Source organism: Acanthopagrus latus, chromosome 7 (assembly GCF_904848185.1).
Source record: "Acanthopagrus latus isolate v.2019 chromosome 7, fAcaLat1.1, whole genome shotgun sequence".
Classification (NCBI taxonomy): domain Eukaryota; kingdom Metazoa; phylum Chordata; class Actinopteri; order Spariformes; family Sparidae; genus Acanthopagrus; species Acanthopagrus latus.
The window spans coordinates 26,454,816-26,473,361 of NC_051045.1; the positions used below are offsets into that span (position 1 = coordinate 26,454,816).

Sequence of the window (18,546 nt, forward strand, 5' to 3'; positions counted from 1 at the left end):
TGGTTAACATGCTAAACATTATACCAACTTCATTGTATCCTCACAGAGCTGCTAGTGTGCCTAGTTTTGTTTTCAGGTCCATTTCAATCTCTGAAGTTATTTATAATGTAAAATCGGCTCTTCCTTAATCAAAACTCCACTACAAACCAGACTACTGATGCACTGTAACTACATGAGATGAAATGTCACCATCTAGTTTTTCACTTTATACATTTGACTCAGAAGAGGTATTTGTCCTAACATTTTCAAACTCAAACTGACACAAAGTGGAACATGAAGAGTAGTATGAAGATGTGCTATGATAATGTTCAGGTGTGCAACAGGTTCAACAGGTTGTCAAAAACATGCAAGTTGTGTAGAAAATGAATCACCCTCTTTAGTTACAATTAATTTCCATGTAAAATGTGTCATAACTACAGACACACACACACTCACGCACACACACATCTGGACACAATGTTGATGTCACCAGCTGCACTTTCTGACAATAAAGAGGAGGGACAAAAGAGAAAGGAAGGGCTGACGAATGAGGAAAGACAAAAAGAGAACGAGAACCAGCATTGAATTTTGTTTACCTGTGTAACCCTGGTTACAGTTGCAGATAATCTGTCTGCTACGGTTGTCCTGGTAACAGGAAGCAGCAAAGTGACGTCCACTGTTGGGCCCATCTGGACAGGGGCATGGACGACACTGACCACCGGACACCATGCCTAACACTGGGTTACCATAGTAACCATTGGCACACCTACAGAAATGACAAAATGTCTTGTAGCACAGGGTTTTATCACGTTAAGTAAAAAAATCAAAGTTGCAATTGATATAAAGCTGTTCTATAACTGCAGAAACATTTTAATTAAATGCATTTAAGGGATGTTTTACATACACAAAAATATAATACACCATTGTGCCAACCAATCTTTCAATAACATTATGGACGAATGCATATTGCTATTTTTAGTTATTGTACAACACATGCTAGCTGTTTTATGATCACAGGAATTTAACCAAGCAAATAAGAATTGAGTAGTACGTTTTCTGATTAACACAAATACAAAAACATCTTCTTCTCTAAAGCCTTTAAATCCCTTTCTTTACCCCCACAACCCCATACATTATCTGTGTAAACCAAAATCTCATATGGTTTAGCAGGTGTGTCACCTTCACACTGAAAAATCACCTTTCACACTTGTCTCCTCCGGTGTTGTCCCTACAGCTGATGCAGGCTCCGGTCCTCTGGTCACACTCGTCGGCGTGTCCATTACACTGGCAGGGTCGGCAACTGGGGAAGCCCCAGTGACCCGCCTGGCATCCGTCGCATCGCTGACCAAACGCTCCTGGACGGCATTGGCACTGGCCAGTGAACTTGTCACAAAGTCGAGTCACGGAGCCTTCCAAGCTGCAACCACAGGCTGAACAGAGGGAGGACAGGGGTGACACGTGTACAGGAAGGAGGAGAGCATGAAAGGAGGACATGAAGTGGAAAGGAGAAGAAATTGAAGATGGAATTAGAAAAGCAGGATCAGGAATATATTTAAGTAAGGAAGCTTGGGATTTCTGTGTAGTGAGAAACAGTAGAGGGCGCCAGCATCATAGTGTGCGCTTTATCAAAGGCACTATACATCATCATCCTGTCATTTTAGTTAAATGAGTAAAAGAACAAAATGCAGCCAATGTAATGGTGTGTGAACCCCAAGAGATTTGATTCGAGTATTCTTATTTCATTTTTTATTTTCTTTATTAGCTGTTGTATTGTCTGTAATAACCCAGTCAAATTAGTAAAAAAACACAGAAAATGTTATATTACATCACATCCTAAATAAACACCTCTCTGGATTTCAAGGAAAATTTAAAAAGGGCTATAGTTTTTCACCTGCACAGCCTGAGGGTCCAAAGCCGTAAGTTCCAGGAGCACACTGATCACAGCGTCGACCAATCACATTGGGCCTGCAGCGGCACTGGCCCCCACGGACATCACACAGGGAGCTGATGGACCCCTGAGGATCGCAGTTACAAGCTGGAGGAGGAGGGGGAGCACAGGCATGAAGTCACATATATCATAGTAGTCTAGGGGTTAAAAGATAAATTAAACATCAACCATAAATTAATATAATGGTAATTGAGTATTTCTGTTTTCTGCTACTTAATACTCCACTTAACTCCACTGCATTTTGGAGGCCAATACTTACACATATAAACTGATATACTACTACATTTCTTTGTTGATTTAGTTAGAAGTAGTGCATGTTTAAATTAATAATTCTATCTGCAACTGGATCAAAAAAACAAACAAATATTGATTCAGTTCAGAAAAATCATGAATATTGGATCCAACATGTACATACATGTGTATATATGTATGGTTTAATAGATATTAAAGTACATCATTTTTTTTTAAATCGCCTACCAATGAATATATTTCACATCTCAAAAATATAATCAACCACATTAACATCACTGATCCACATATCAAGGCTATGTTTTATTTTCCTCAGGTCCTTCCTTCAGCCTGCTGCATACCAAATACCATACATGTCATTCAAACAAGGCAAAAACAAATAAATAAGACTTCTTTCACTCACGCAGAGCCCCGTCATTTATAATGGCCGACATGCTGGTAATTAGCTTAGCACAGGTGTCACTCATCAGCGGGCGGGTCACACTCTTTGCCCCTTCGTGGCAGCGATATCGCTCATAGGTCTGCTTCCTGTTGTTAGAGGCTGGGTCCCCTGCATTGAACATCTCCATGGAGGAGTGGCGGGGCATCAACACAATCTGCAAATGTATGAATTTTGAAAAGGAGAGAGAGGGAGATGTTTGTGTGTGGACTCAGAACTACAAATTCTTCATAGGTCAGATATTTGAGAGGCCTGGAAAAAGAAATTAATCTCACAGAGTCCACAAGGAGGACAGCATTGGCCGCGCCATTGAGGATACTGTTGGCATCCTGATAGCGTCTGAACTCAAAGCGGAGGGTGTAAGCCACATCTCTCTCCAGACACACAGGATGAGGAGGGACCATAAACCTGGAGCAAACACCAGCAGCATACAGGTGGCATTTAGTTATTGTGTATGAGTTATTGTGTTTGAGTTTGTGTGCAGTAATCGTGTTTTACTGTCCATATGGGGACATACTTTTACACAGTCACTTTGTAGGGACATGCCTTTCTTTTTGGAACAAAATGCGAGTCCCTGTGATGTACTGTAAATCATTTTAGGGTGAAGACATAGGGTAAGGATAGGATAGGGTAAGGGTTAGGGTTCGGCAAGTTGTACCGTATTTTCACGACCATAAGGCGCACCTAAACGTCTCAAATTTTCTCCAAAATGTGCGGCGCGCCCTATAGTGCAGTGCGCCTAATGTGTTGTTTTTTTGTAAGGCGGATTACATGAGAACGTTGAAGGGTGAAGTGTGAACGTTATTGTTGTTGTTGTAAGGCGGACGAAACAGAGGACTAAATGAGAACGTTGTGCCGGTATGTGCGTCATTGTTTTGGCAACCCCGATAATGGCAAAGAGACACGGTTACGAAGCACAGTTTAAACTGAAAGCTGTCAGTTACGCGGTGGAACATGGGAATCGAGCAGCCGCGAGGGAATAGAATATCAATGAATCCATGGTTCGCAAGTAGAGGAAGATGGAAAACGAGCTGCGACAGGTCAAGAAGACGCAGCTGAGTTTCCGTGGACACAAGGCGAGATGGCCCGAGTTGGAAGACCGACTCGAGCAGTGGATTGCCGGTCAAAGGACAGCTGGAAGAAGCGTCTCTACAGCCATACGACTAAGGGCAGTAACGCTAGTGGAAGAAATGAAAATTGAACATTTTCAAGGAGGTCTGTCTTGGTGTTTTCGCTTCATGAAACGGTGCCATCTTTCCATCCGGGCCAGTATTTCAATAAAGCACAACCAAACTCAGTTTTGCTCCCGCTGCCTTTTTAAATACACACACTAGCATCCATGTTTTACCGGTGTGTTTTACCATGCCCGCGCCCTATGGTCCAGTGCGCCTTATGTATTTGTTAAATACAGAAAAAGCACCCGTAACTGAAACCGCGCCCTATAACCCGGTGCGCCCTATGGTCGTGAAAATACGGTAATTATTGTATTGGCTAGGCTAAGTGTCCAGTAAATGAATGTTAGCTTTGCAATTTCCCGTTTGTGTGTGTGTGTGTTGGTCCACAGACCTGGCTCCAGCAGGCAGGGAAACAGTAAGTCTGTCATCATCTGGGATGGTGTTTCCACAGGGGCTACTGGTAGGAATCGGCCCTGGACGGATCACTGTTATACGCACTTCTTCCCAGTCTCGAGGCATCTAAGCAGAATCAGCGATATATGGATAATATGCAGTCAAAAGAAGACAGATCATTACGTATGTTACAATATACACTGTAGTTACAAAGTAATGCCTAAAGCTTAGCATATACACTATATTACCAAAAGTATTCGCTCACCCATTCAAATGATCAGAATCAGGTGTTCTAATCACTTGGCCTGGCCCCAGGTGTATAAATTCAAGCACTCAGGCATGCAGACTGTGAAACAAGACATTTGTGAAAGAATGGGCCGCTCTCAGGAGCTCAGTGAATTCCAGCGTGGAACTGTCATAGGATGCCACTTGTGCAACAAATCCAGTCGTGAAATTTCCTCGCTCCTAAATATTCCACAGTCAACTGTCAGCTCTATTATAACAAAATGGAAGCGTTTGGGAACAACAGCAACTCAGCCACGAAGTGGTAGGCCACGTAAAGTGATGGAGAGGGGTCAGCGGATGCTGAAGCGCATAGTGCAAAGAGGTCGCCGACTTTCTGCACAGTCAATTGCTAGAGAGCTACAAACTTCATGTGACCTTCAGATTAGCCCAAGTACAGTATGCAGAGAGCTTCATGGAATGGGTTTCCATGGCCGAGCAGCTGCAGCCAAGCCACACATCACCAAGTGCAATGCAAGGCGTCGGATGCAATGGTGTAAAGCACGCCGTCACTGGCCTCTAGAGCAGTGGAGACGCGTTCTCTGGAGTGATGAATCACGCTTTTCCATCTGGCAATCTGATGGACGAGTCTGGGTTTGGAGGTTGCCAGGAGAACGGTACATTTCAGATTGCATTGTGCCAACTGTGAAATTTGGTGGAGGAGGAATTATGGTATGGGGTTGTTTTTCAGGAGCTGGGCTTGGCCCCTTAGTTCCAGTGAAAGGAACATTGAATGCTTCAGGATACCAAAACATTTTGGACAATTCCATGCTCCCAACCTTGTGGGAACAGGTTGGAGCGGGCCCCTTCCTCTTCCAACATGACTGTGCACCAGTGCACAAAGCAAGGTCCATAAAGACGTGGATGACAGAGTCTGGTGTGGATGAACTTGACTGGCCTGCACAGAGTCCTGACCTGAACCCGATAGAACACCTTTGGGATGAATTAGAGCGGAGACTGAGAGCCAGGCCTTCTCGACCAACATCAGTGTGTGACCTCACCAATGCGCTTTTGGAAGAATGGTCAAAAATTCCTATAAACACTCTCCTCAACCTTGTGGACAGTCTTCCCAGAAGAGTTGAAGCTGTAATAGCTGCAAAAGGTGGACCGACATCATATTGAATTCTATGAGTTAGGAATGGGATGGCCCTTCAGTTCATAGAATGAGTAAAGGCAGGTGAGCGAATACTTTTGGTAATATAGTGTATATAGTATACATCATTTCTAGGCAAAGGGCTGAAACAAAGGCAAAACCAATGGCCAACTCTTTTGTTAAGAGTTGTGTGAATTATGCTAATTCACTTTCCTGCCGAAAAGATCAATAGCAGTCTCATTATTGTCCATCAAATATGAAGCTGGATTCAGGAGATGACTGGCTCAGTTTAGAATTATGTTTAGAAACAGAGAGAAACAGCTAGCCTGGCTCCCTCCAAATATATGAGATTCTGTCTACCAGCACTTCTAAATCACTAATCAATCTGTTATATTTTGTCAGACTATATATAAAAAAAGCCAAAGTGTAAAAATGTGTGGTTTTATTAGTGTGAGGTCACTTCACTATCATTTAAAATAAAAATTCAAAAGTTTGGTATCCATCTTATCTTTTAACTCCTGGCGGATAAGGGACAGGATAAGCATAATTAAAATGGATAACTATTTCTTTAAGTGCTTCGATATAATCTGACGAGTCAGTGATGATAAAGGCACATGATCACACACACACACACACACACACACACACACACACACACACACACACAAACACAGACCTGTGACTCATAACGGATAAGCAGGTCATATTCCATAGAATAGGGGATGTTAGTGATGCGGAACTCCAGGGTGCCACCCTCAGGTACTCGAGCAAACCCAATGCCCGTCCATGTGGCGGGGCGACCTGGCTGGTGCTCCCTCGTCTCCAACATGGAGCCCTGAGAACATAGATGTAATCAGATATCACTTGAAATATGTTTACATACAGAATCACTCCAATACAAGTGCTTCCAGATAAAGAATAGTGTGCTTACCTGCCCCATTTTGGCCAGCTCAGCCTCATAGAGGAAATGATCAAGCGCAATGAAGAAATATCCAGACTCCACCTGTGTACACTGGCGTCCTGTCATATGACTGCGGCAGCGACACTGACCACTCTCCATGGAGCAGCTACAAAAATGACATAAACAGCTGTGTTATTTTGCTGTCATTGTTGCCTGCTTAGCCTTGTTTCCATCCATTTTTACAGTTAATCCTTATAAATAAAAAAAAAAATCCTCACTAAAATCATGAGTGCTTTAAAACAAGACAAGCTAACAACAAGAGTCTGCTGCCATACCAGCTGCTCTGTAAGCCGCAACGCTAACATGCTAAGAATGACTATGCTAACATGCTGAAGTTTTGCAGGTGTGTTTACCACAATTACCATCTCAGTTCAGCAGGTTAGCATAACTTAAATTAGATAATTAGCACTAAACCCATAAACCAAAGCAGAATTTTGAGCTTCTGAGGAGATCACCAACGTAAACAGAATTCTTCTTAAGGGGAACATGCACCGAATTTCATTGCAACAGTTGCTGAGAAATTTCAATCACAACAACAAAAGTCAACCACATGGTCACAACCACTTAGCTAGCATGGCTAATAATAGCAAAAAACAAATGCAGTCTATCTAAGGACTGCCTTGCCGTTTGATGTTTGAATAGAGGATGTCACCTCTCACAGAACAGACATTACTCCATTCAATAATTACAATGATGAGATGTAACAAATTACTGCTCCCAGGGTACAGGTGGAGGCCAATAAATCCACAATAGCACGCAAAGCTGCATTTGCTATTTTAGGGGTCGTACTTAATTTGTGAGTGTCAATACGTAAGACAAAAACATCTGAAAGGGGCCTCCATGCAAGTTTTTATTCAATTTGTAACAGCCTTGTACATGATTTGTGACCTGTGAATCAAGACTAAAGCTACAGCGTCACTCACTGGTTGTCTAGGGCTCCTCCGATATCACACTCGCAGCCTCGGCAGCCGTTCAGGTCGTGGCTCAGAGCCCAGTGTTCTGGCTAGAAACACAGAAGGACAGACAGGGTAGTGTGAGTGACAGGCAGAAACACAAAAGGGCAGAGCAACCACTTAACAGTTGTCTGTCTGGAACAGTTAGCTCCAGACAGACATGATGCATCACTCTCCATGCTATTATAGTGTGAGAGGGAACTTCCACTGTTATACATGAGTGTGAGTCATACTCTCACTATCTATCTAACTCTCTAATCCAATAAAACAACATTCATAGCTTTGGGGCACATCATTACTGCCAGTTTTCCCTCAGTTGACAGTTTGATTTGCTCTTGTCTTTAAAAAGAGCTGACTTGACAGTGAGAATAATGGATTTTTTTGCAGTCAGCAATTTAATTTTTTTTATCTTGAGTATGGTTTTGCTGATGTTTTTGTACTTTGCAAAACATTTGTGGCTTCTCCCGTAGTATTATATAAGAATACGGTCACTTTATACTCCGTTTGCATTAATCCGGTTCCAGTTTGTGGACAAAACTTCCATCCCTACAGTACAGTGACAGTGGTCTGTTCCTGGATGTGAACAAAATAAACTGTAAGACAGTAATGACAATACCTTCTTCTCTTCTTTGAAGTGCACACTTAAACTGGTATCTCTGCTTTTATCTAACAATTTCATTGTTAAATACACTTTTACCACAGTGAGGTACTGTTTCGGTCGACTGTTGACATCACACTAGGTTCATCAGAAGACAGGATCCACTTTAGGACCAGGTCCAGATATTGACCATTTTAGGCCCGCTGTAAACCACACCAACCGGACAAGCCTCAAATCCCCCAGTTAAATTTAGACACAGGGCCCAGGCAGGAGCTCACATTCCTGCCTACACTATTCCTGGCTGAGTAGGTTTGGGACAAGAGGTTGAATTATAACAGGAAGCTGATCATCAGCTAGCATCCTGGGCTGCTGAGCAGAAAGGGTGGGAGGAAAATATGAAAAACAGGGTGAAGAATAGGAGCAGTAACATGGAAGCAAAGAGAAAATAAGGAAAAGGGAAGAAATAATTGATGTGGACCATTAATTGATATGTAGGCAATGCAATATTAATCTTACATTCAAATGTAATTGAATTGTGTTTAGTTTCAAACGTCAGACAATAAAGTAACAGAAAAATTTCTATGGGTCATCAGGAACAGGTTTTTTGTTCACTGTCATTTTACCACCAATAGGGCTGCCTTGTTGTTTGTTGAGAGTCAGTGGCAAGGAGAGAGAGATAGAGAAAGAAAGGCAACAGGTTTTTTTCTGCACTGTCTTACCAAACACTGGTCACAGCTGCGTCCAGTGACAAGACGCTTGCAGAAGCAGTCTCCACTGACCGGGTCGCACTGAGAGCTTCCTGACACTGTTCCTCTATGGTCACAACGGCAAGCTGGTGGAACAGGGCGAGGGCAAAATCGGTCAGGTTTCCAACAGACAGTTAAATAGTTAATACAGCACAGGAAAAATCAGGGTTTTAAAGAGATAAATAAATAAATGTTGTTTAAGCAATTTCTAAAATCAATTTCGATGTGACCCTGACAAACAGATCAATCATTACAAAGCCTAGTAGTAGGCTTTAAAATCTGTTTGGGTCATCAAAACAGTTGTGTTTGTTTGAGTGATAATAGAAGCTGTACTCACGTTGGCAGCCCTGGGGGTTGTCAGCACTCAGGCCGAAGAAGCCGCTCCTACACTTGTCGCAGCGCGGACTCTCCACATTGGCCTTGCAACGGCACTGACCTCCAACCATGCCGAGAGAAGGGTCCGTGTGGCTGTCGCACATCCCCCCATTCTGGGACCCATCTGGGTCACAGTCACAAGCTACAGTACAGACAGGTGCAGTTAGAATTTTAATGCATAGAAGGTAAACTTGATGCATATCTTTGCATATTACAGGTTGGTGTTTTGTGTGTTACAATGTGACGGTCCTGATAGAATACATAAATATATTAATAAAATGCTCACACCCGCATACTAGTTTTTGGAACACACACCACAAACAGTATGCTCACACAACCATACAGATTATTATATACCTTTGTATTGGTGTGAGCAATATCCAGCTTTTTGATACATGTATAACAACAAAACAAAACACATTTTTTTAATCCATACAAGTGCGTGAACCTCATAGCCCCCTATTTTCCAGCGTTAATGCTACACTAGGCCTAACTAGGCTTTAGCTTCAATTTTACAGATGTAGGTGCAAATTGTCTCAGCTAACTCTGCGCTAGAAAGCGAATAAACATGCACATTTACCCAAACAATCCATAGCTATAAGGAGCATCTTGTTTATTATTTATAAAAAGAAAGTATAAGTCACACTGAATAATATGTGTACTATCATGTCTCGGTGCTCAGATTTGAAGGAATAATGAGCCAGAGAAAGTGGATGAAGAAAGTGGCCAAACTGCAAAAACTTCCTGTTGTGGTCCGTATAACCTCAAGGAGTACTTTTTTTCCCTGATGGGGAAAACAAACACACACTCACCTATGCAGACTCGTGGGTCCCTGATATCCTTAAAAGGGTCTTTATAATAGAAAGGTTTGCACATTTCACAGTTGCGTCCCATAGTGTTGTGCTGACAGTCGTCACACACTCCTCCGCTGCTGTTTCCAGTGGCCAGATACACCGCCATGTCGAAATGACACACACTTGAGTGGCTATTGCAGTTACACTCTAGGAAAAAAAGACATTTGTTTCAAACTTATTTGTTCATGTTTCCATTGTCATTCTGATATTTCACTTCCACTGGCTGTTTACGATCCACAGACAGATGCAGCCCAGGTTGTATTTCTAGAGCTGGAAATACCCCAGACTGATAATCAGTGAAAGCCTGATGACAAGTAATTGAGTGGCAGTTTCTATTGGCTTCTATATTCTGTGATGTTTTCACATTGAATTTAATTTCCCCTCATCTTCCTCCTCTGTACTCACTCTTGCAGGCGTTGGTGTTTCGTCCCTCAGCTGGTCTCCAGGGCAGGTCGTTGTAAAAGTCATCACATTGCTCACAGTTCAGACCATTGGTGTTATGGTTACACACACACCTGCCGTGAACCTTAAAAAGGAGATCAGTCCAGGAGTTAACGCAATCTATATAATGTGGAAAACCACAAGCTTTGAAATGATGAGAGTAAATTACAGGAGGGGAAAACTGCTACTTCAGTGGCAGCCTGTCCTGTAACTGAAGCCTCATCACTCACCATTCCTTCTATATCATCCCTGATGCCATCGATGGGGGCGCACTCCGAGGCGTGGCCGTAGCAAAAGCAGTTTCCACGTACGACAAGCTCATATATGGCATAGTAATACTTTTCTTTGATTTCAGCTCTGGGGTCCAGCAAGTTGTCTCCTAGAGTGTGAAGCTTGGTGAAGTTCACTCTCAAATTGGTGATCTTCAGCTGGTCTGTGGGTGGGGGGAGAGGAACAGAATGCAGGTTTATATTCAGAATGAGTAGTTCAGTTGAAGTTTTCTGTTATAATAGGACCAGTAGTCTCAGAATGTTGGTGATGTAAAAGAAAAAAATGGGTTTGAAATACAAACAAACATACACACTGCCATACATACACACTGCACCAAGGTCCTGTTGCCCCAGCAAGAGGAGTCAAGGCCAGTGGAGCATGAGAGAAATATGTGTGTGTGGCAAAGCATGACGTGTGAACAGCGAGATGATCTGAGGATTAGTTAGTCCTCAGAGTTTTGGGGCTACCTGAGGTTCCATTGAGTAGCAGGTGTAATGTCTTCCACAATAAACATCTTAGATTTGCTTACTTTCACTAAAAGCAATACAACTGAAACTGATGGGAAATGTAACGGTGTCAGGATGTTTGATTGGCAGGGAAGTTATGATAGATTTAGAGTGAAGAGAGTGGTCTTCACCACGTTTTGTCCACAGGAAGGGCACCCTAGCGGGCACCTACTCATGTTTTATCTACCACCAGGAACATCCAAGAGGGAGGTTTGTCAGCACCAGGGCACACTGCTCAAAAAAGCTTATGTGCAGTTCGCCACGGGCTTGGACACAGATGCATAACCAGCAGGAAAATCACTTTTGTTAGGTCCAGACTTTGCTCATAGATAAGATCATTAATGAAGAGTCATATGGATAACCAAACTTGATCCAAATTCTGTTTTATAAATGAGGCCCCTGTAATGGGAAAAGTATTTTTTTTACTTGCTGGTGATCCTGGATGAAAAGTTATGGGATAACCAAAAGTTAGGAGACATTCTCCAAGCCAGGTTTATGGTTCCGTGGTAAACCTTCCAATCCATAGTTACTGAGCTACTCACCGACCAACCAGATAACAGACTGACCAACCTTCGTTGCCATCTCAAGAGTCACACCACTAGAATTGTCAATAAAAACCCTCAAACAAAGTCTGAAAACTAAGACCTTTCATTGTGCCAACGATTGGAAACCTTGGATAGGAAATGCTTGATTGCACAACCTTCTCTGTCTAAATCTGAAAAGAACTTTTGTCAGCCCACTCAGAGGCAGAATATTAATAGTTCAGGCAGAGAACTGAAGTTGTGCTTGCATCACCTGATTGGCATCAGCAATTTAATTCATGTTTCAAAATCACTGGCTCACTTGTTGCTATCAGCTGATTTGTTACATCCAATGGTTCAGATGTAGGTGTGCAGCGCAGCCAATAAAATTGGACCCTGCTTTGTTGCTCTGCTTACACCCTCATGGAAACAGCGTTTGTTGCTGCGGCTCCCTCCACCACCCCAACCTCCTCCTTATGTGCCTAATTTTTGATGTTGGTATTCACTGAAGGTGTTTATGTATGCAGTTGTTAAAGTTCTCCAGAAAGATCCTTACGGCTGGTTGAATCATTAGAAAGCTCACTGCAGAACATTCACAGCCAAATGTTACTGTAGCACCACCTGCTATAAATAGTCAGTTCCTTGGCGTAGCTGTCTGAATGAACTTGACAGTCTCTCCATATATCAAGCGAGATGCCATTTGTGAGTTTCAGGAACACTCCCACTAAAGGGAAAGTCCAAAAGTGGTGGACAATAATGGAATGTGGTGTTGGAATGAGTCTTCCAACATCCTGCCTCTCAAACTATCCTCACAGGGAGACAATTCCTGAGAAGGAGATAGATAACGCCTCACCAGGGAGATTTGTCTATCTTTTCGTCCTGTCAATCTGCCGGAGTAGCCACGGTCAGAACCCCCTTGGCTTTCACAGTCCAGCTGTTCGTTGCTAGTCATCAACACACAGATGAACTAATGCAGCTGTGCCAAAACACGGAGGCATACCAACAAACTTCCCACACATTTTCACGGGGGCACACACCTTTCTCTTCTGTGTCATAAACTACACTGTTGTGCTTCCCATGTGCCTACTTTCCCATGCAAGGAGCAGAGGAAATATGCCAACACTACTAGGATTAACTCTTAGAGTAAGCCACAGGCAGAATACAAATTACAACCAATAATACTGTTTTTAAAACACTGGTTTGAAGTAGAAATAAAAAAAAAGACTCTTCTTCTAAAATTAGATTAGTGAATAAGGCAGCTTACTATATGATCAGCCTGATGATTACAATTATTAGTATTGTGAATATTTGCATCAGAGTAGCTGCAGCCTGCATTGGGTCCTCGTCAAACTCTTCTTCTCCCCCAAAAAAGGAAATAATTTGGTCATGACTGGCATTTAAAAACGTTAAGCTTCTTGAGTGACCTGTCATTTTAAATCCTGCTGGAGTCGGAGCAGCAGCGTTACGGTAAGATGGATGAAATGTTTCATAGGCTTCATTTTCCAAACTGTGACTGTACCCCGCTGACTTTATCTGCAGTAATAGAATCCCTCTCTGACAGACAAGAGCTAATCTCTTCAGTTCCACTGCACTGAGACGCTGTCTGTTTCCCCCCCTGCTGTAACAGCAGACTATTAAAACAGTCCTACATCTCAGCCGGCAGCAACTGCAACAGCTTTCAGGAACCCAATGGCTGAACTTGAGAGCGGCGAGAGGAAAGACATTGTGACCCAATCTTTTTTACAGTGTATAAAAATAGAAATTCGACATCAACTTTTTTTCTGCTGGGTTGTAATCAATAAATACATTTCCTGAAAGCTAAAAGCAGGCATCAAAAAATAAAAATAAAATAAAATATAAAGAGTAATCAGTTACGTTATCTGCTCTGTCAGACTGTATTTTATGTAGGCACAGCGATGCTTTGAGCTACATGCTGAGGTTTAGCTGGTATAGTGTTTGGCATGTTCACCATCCTAGTTTGGTGTTTTAGTATTCTAGCACTTCCTAATTCAGAGAGACGGGGCTGCTTTACCCTCTACTACTTTTACTTTTTTTTTTCAGTTTAATCGGACTTCTTTGTGTACAAGATGAAGTTCCAAATTTTTTTTGCTAATCTGAGACGAAAACATGATCACACCATCAAAACAAACAACCTAAGTGGGATCCTCATAATAACCCAGCTCGGTTACCAGTGCAGCTGGCCAGACTGGTGGAGTGTTAGACCAGAACCAGCTGGGGATAGCTGACTATTCTAACTTCACAGTCAGATGATTTTTATTATGTTGTCAACTAAAATTTGCATCTTTAATTCAAAACACCCAGCTGCTGGGAGTAAGAATGTAACAACTTCCTAGTTTGTTCCAGCACAGAGAATCAAGAGAGCACATTCAGACAGAAAAATTATTCTTTAGGACTATTTGTTCCCAGCTGAGCCTCACTGACACGCTTTCTCTGCGGTAGTGAATGATACTAATCCCTACTCAACTAGTTAAATGCCTCGCTAAACTTTATTAAATGTTTTGGATGTTGATTCATTGTCTTGTCAACAGCAGACAGTAAATATGGATAGTTCAGCTGTGAGGGGGTCAGGGGTCTTCACGTGGGTCAGTTCTAGTGAGATTGACAAGAGAACAAGACAACCTCGGCTCCTGCATTGGAAACCGCGCTCGGGTTTCTGGGAAATGCTCTCATGTCCTGCCAGTCTAAACAGGAGGGCTCGGACAGTGAGGCTGTGTGGGAGAAGAACAGCTGCTTTTCACATCTCTCATGTCTTCCACACAGCAGGGCCATGTTTCACACCCCGGGGAGATGAGCTGTTACAGCCTGTAATGTGTTACAGCTGGGTAAAAAGAGCTAATTGTATCGACTGGAGCTTGATTTACTGGACCAGTGTGACGATAGCTTGCAAAGGAAAATTATAGAAATAGACCATTATAATGCAGGTACTGTTTTTTTCTGATAGAACATACAGTATTTATATCAACTTATGTATTGCACTTCTGACCAAAGAACGCCTATAAAGCCTACACATGTTGATACAAGACGTTCTTTTCTTTTTTTTGGGTGTGGGTCTGTCTGTTTAAAGATGTCTGACCCTTTACCCTTTGAAGGGCCCACTGGGCTGCTAACTATGTGACCCACCTGGACACGTGGAGGCTAGTTAGTCAGCCTAGACGGCTAGCATTAGTATTAGCAGTGATTCCCAACAGACATTTTGTTTTTGTGATTTCAGCCCCTGCTAAGTCATTAGAAGCGCCCGCAACAGAAATTGTGACATGGGTGACATCTCGCATCATAGAAAAAGGGGGGTTCTAGCTAGTGTTAGCTGCCTCGGATTCATGGATTCAGACGTGGTGACGGAAATGAGATATTAGTCAGAACTCACAGGAACGGGAAGCCCTGTAATCCACCAGGTACATTGCTCGATTTGAGTCACGACACAGAGTAACACAAGGAGACACAGATGTTTCGTCAGTGAATCGAAAGCAGAAACAATCTTGATGATGTAGGGAGGTCTGTCACTGGATGGAAACAAATACAATCTTTCTTTTTAGGTGACCACCAAATAAGTACACGTGTGAAATACACATCAAGGATTTACATGCTAATTCCTGATATCAAAGAGCCTTCCACCTGCACAGCAGCATTGGCACACCAGCATGGCCTTCATAAACAAGATATTCATGCTTGTCTAACATGAACTTGGTATGTTGCATAACCCTGCAGCGTTATATAGATCATCATTGTGCGGTTCAAAATACGAGTGTGACCTACTCTGGATGTTCGGGCTGTACGGATCCATAATCCTGATGGATGGATCCAACACTCTGTAGATAACCTAGGCCAGGACACACATATTATACAAACACATTTAATATTTGAACTATCTGAGACTTGGAATAATGATTGAGTTAGTATGCAGCCTGAGTGTGAATCAGACTGTACACTTAGTGGTCTGCATGCCTGAGCAGTATTTAGTGTATGCACTAAAGTTCTTAGTGATTCTTTGGACATGTACTGTGTTTCTTGTCCTCTGTGTTTTTTAGCTTTCAAATGCTGGACCTGGAAATTGAAATGTCACTGGAATAACGACTGACTACAGAAGCTTAAATGTCCAAAGTTTTAAAAAATCAGCAAACCAACCGCTCTGACTTTGAGTATTTATGAATATATATAGCAATTGTGTAATTGATTCACAACAGCTAAAACAAACAAAACAAGAAGAATCTGGTTTGGACAGAATCAGGCTAAATGTTTCCATCTGCTTCTTGTATTTATGTTATCTACATAAAGGCTATCTACCAAGAGAGCAAAGACAGGAAGAGTGGTTTTGATCGTTTTCATCAAATTCTCAACAAAACAAATAAGTGTGTTTCAGGCTGGGTCAGGCTGTACCTGTACAGTATTTGTGGGGCCACAGCCAACAAAAAATATAACGTGTTTATTTATTCTGAAATAACGCGATATCTTTTTTGCTGAAGTACAATAAGCTTTTGTGACCTTGACCCCATTTGGGGTAACTTCACTCACCTCTCCCTCCGTTGACGGCTCAATGTCAGAGTAGCGTGACTCACAGATGACATCATTAATGTTACGCAAAGGACCCTGGGACACTCCGCGGAAGGTTGTCGCGCAGTCGTGGGAAAAGTAACGGTAAACCTGCCAGGTACGACCAAAATCTGCTGACCGCTCAATCAGCATGGCTGCCGGACGGAAAGTCTGCAAAAGATGAAAGTCTCAGACAAAAACTCTTTGAGGTTTTAAAAAAAAAAAAAATACAAAAAATACAAAAAAACTACAAAATCAGTTAGTTATTACGGCTACAACTCAGTACAGGTTAATGAGCTGATGACAAGAACCTCTATCCTACCTTGAAGGTCATAATTAGGTGAGTAAAATGAAACTCTGCTTCCAGATCCAGCTGGATAAAGACATCCGACTTTCCTGAGAGAGACACACACACACACACACACACACACACACACACACACACACACACACACACACACACACACACACAGATGTTTAGTTTATATAAAGTCAACATTTTACTTATAATAAATGTCACTTAGATTGTATCATTAATTCACAAACCGCTTACACTCCATGCTTTCCATCTCTGTCATCAATTTCTGACAGATGGATGACAGAGAATAATGGCGAGCTGCAGTAAGTGGAGTACCAACTGTGCTGTTGGCTTGAGGTAAGACATCTTGACAGGAAAAGGCATTCAGTCTTGGCAGGAGAAATTTAGAGAGCATGTCGGAAAAGCCCACATACTTCCTGAGTTGTAGAGCACCAAATGTTCTGAGGGCGAAGTTACTCCGAGGACCAATTTCACTCTTGTTCTTCTCTCTGTGTTCTTGTATTACACACAGAGTACAAAGCCAAAGGAATCTCCCATTCCTGCATACTGATGCACCACATGAATTTTGTATAACACCGTATATTTAAACTGGTGATTTGAAGACAAACCACAAAAAGAAGAGAGAATTTGGTTTTGATGTCATCTCAGTTACATGTTTTGCAAAAACACATGTGCCCACACACATCCATGTATCCTGGGGAATCACCTTATTAACATTTATGACCCACAGGTAATGACAGTGTGATGAGTGCGTCTCACAGTACTGTCCTGAGGCATGTTAGTAAAAGCCCGCCAGAGTTGGGGAGTATTACGAAGCAAAGGAGAAATGCAGTAGATGGTATCCCATGCTAGCTTTATGGCTGATTGACCTATTAATAGAACGTACAGTGCTCATGTTTAGGTTCATTATTTTATTTTGTGTTACTACAAGAATAGTTTTACACACAGTGCTCAAAAAAGATCAGTTTTCTCATACTGTTATGTGCTGCAGCTCTGTGTTCTCTGTCTGAAACACTCTGGTTTAACTTACTAAATCTATACTAAACTTCCCTAAAGACGGTCTGTGTCATTTTAGGTCATGCTTATCACCCTGCTGTGTGTTTGAGAGTTCACTTTCTCTGATCAGGTTTGGATTTAATTCATTGTGATTGCTATAAAGTGGACCTGACAGGCGAGCCCTGCTCATGATCGAATGGGCAGTTGCACGGGCGGGCACCAGGGATATTTGTGTTTAATTTTTGTGTAGTGGGATTATGTGGAGAAGCATCGTCCGTAGTTATGTATGTTAGTGAGTGGGTCGGTCAAACTAGAACAACAAATAGCTAACACTTCCACAATCAACCACAAATCAACAGCTGACAAGGCACAGGAAGGAACAAGGAGGAAAAGAAAGAGGAGGAAGGGTGTGACACAGCTGTAGCAGAGGAAAAGAGAGAGAGAGAGAGAGAGAGAGAGAGAGAGAGAGAGTGAGTTAGAAGAGTAAATGAACCCTGCTGATAGAGAAGTTTTTTCAGGCCAATCATGCATCCTAAACTGTAATGTAATGTAAAGCAGGAGGCACCTGTTTAGCTGGCACTCACTTTCAATGCCTTATAATGCCAGCCTGTATGCTTGCATGTATCCCCATGAAATGTCTGTCTTCAATAAATAAGTGCACACAATCAAACCACTGTAACCCATATCAAATGGGCTCACTGTGCCACCAACACCATGGAAATGCCACAAAGATGCCATGGCAGAAGCAGTAGCAACCAGGGGTAAAAATAGTCACTTTGCTTCCTGTCCCCCTTCTTCATCGTCTTCAGTTTCTTTCTGTTCTATTCTTGGTCTGCTTCTGCTGCACAGTGCTGTCATCAACAGCACTCCATTACAGTGACATGGCCCACAAACAGCTGA

At 42.3% G+C, this 18,546-nt stretch overlaps 1 protein-coding gene across 2 annotated transcripts in view; it reads right to left on the reverse strand.

Moving 5' to 3' along the window:
- lamb2 (laminin, beta 2 (laminin S)) overlaps positions 1-18,546 on the reverse strand; it is a 48,936-nt gene that overhangs the window by 11,750 nt on the left and 18,640 nt on the right. For both annotated transcript variants that reach the window (XM_037103756.1, XM_037103757.1), the window contains exons 6-22: positions 16,654-16,727; positions 16,314-16,502; positions 15,558-15,621; positions 10,717-10,919; positions 10,451-10,571; positions 10,004-10,192; positions 9,154-9,333; positions 8,790-8,902; positions 7,443-7,522; positions 6,490-6,625; positions 6,235-6,393; positions 4,182-4,309; positions 2,891-3,023; positions 2,580-2,772; positions 1,871-2,014; positions 1,178-1,409; positions 576-745 (exon numbers count right to left, since the gene is read on the reverse strand). In XM_037103756.1, coding sequence (XP_036959651.1) covers positions 576-745; positions 1,178-1,409; positions 1,871-2,014; positions 2,580-2,772; positions 2,891-3,023; positions 4,182-4,309; positions 6,235-6,393; positions 6,490-6,625; positions 7,443-7,522; positions 8,790-8,902; positions 9,154-9,333; positions 10,004-10,192; positions 10,451-10,571; positions 10,717-10,919; positions 15,558-15,621; positions 16,314-16,502; positions 16,654-16,727 — 2,508 coding nt within the window. The remainder of the gene's footprint in view (positions 1-575; positions 746-1,177; positions 1,410-1,870; positions 2,015-2,579; positions 2,773-2,890; positions 3,024-4,181; positions 4,310-6,234; positions 6,394-6,489; positions 6,626-7,442; positions 7,523-8,789; positions 8,903-9,153; positions 9,334-10,003; positions 10,193-10,450; positions 10,572-10,716; positions 10,920-15,557; positions 15,622-16,313; positions 16,503-16,653; positions 16,728-18,546) is intronic.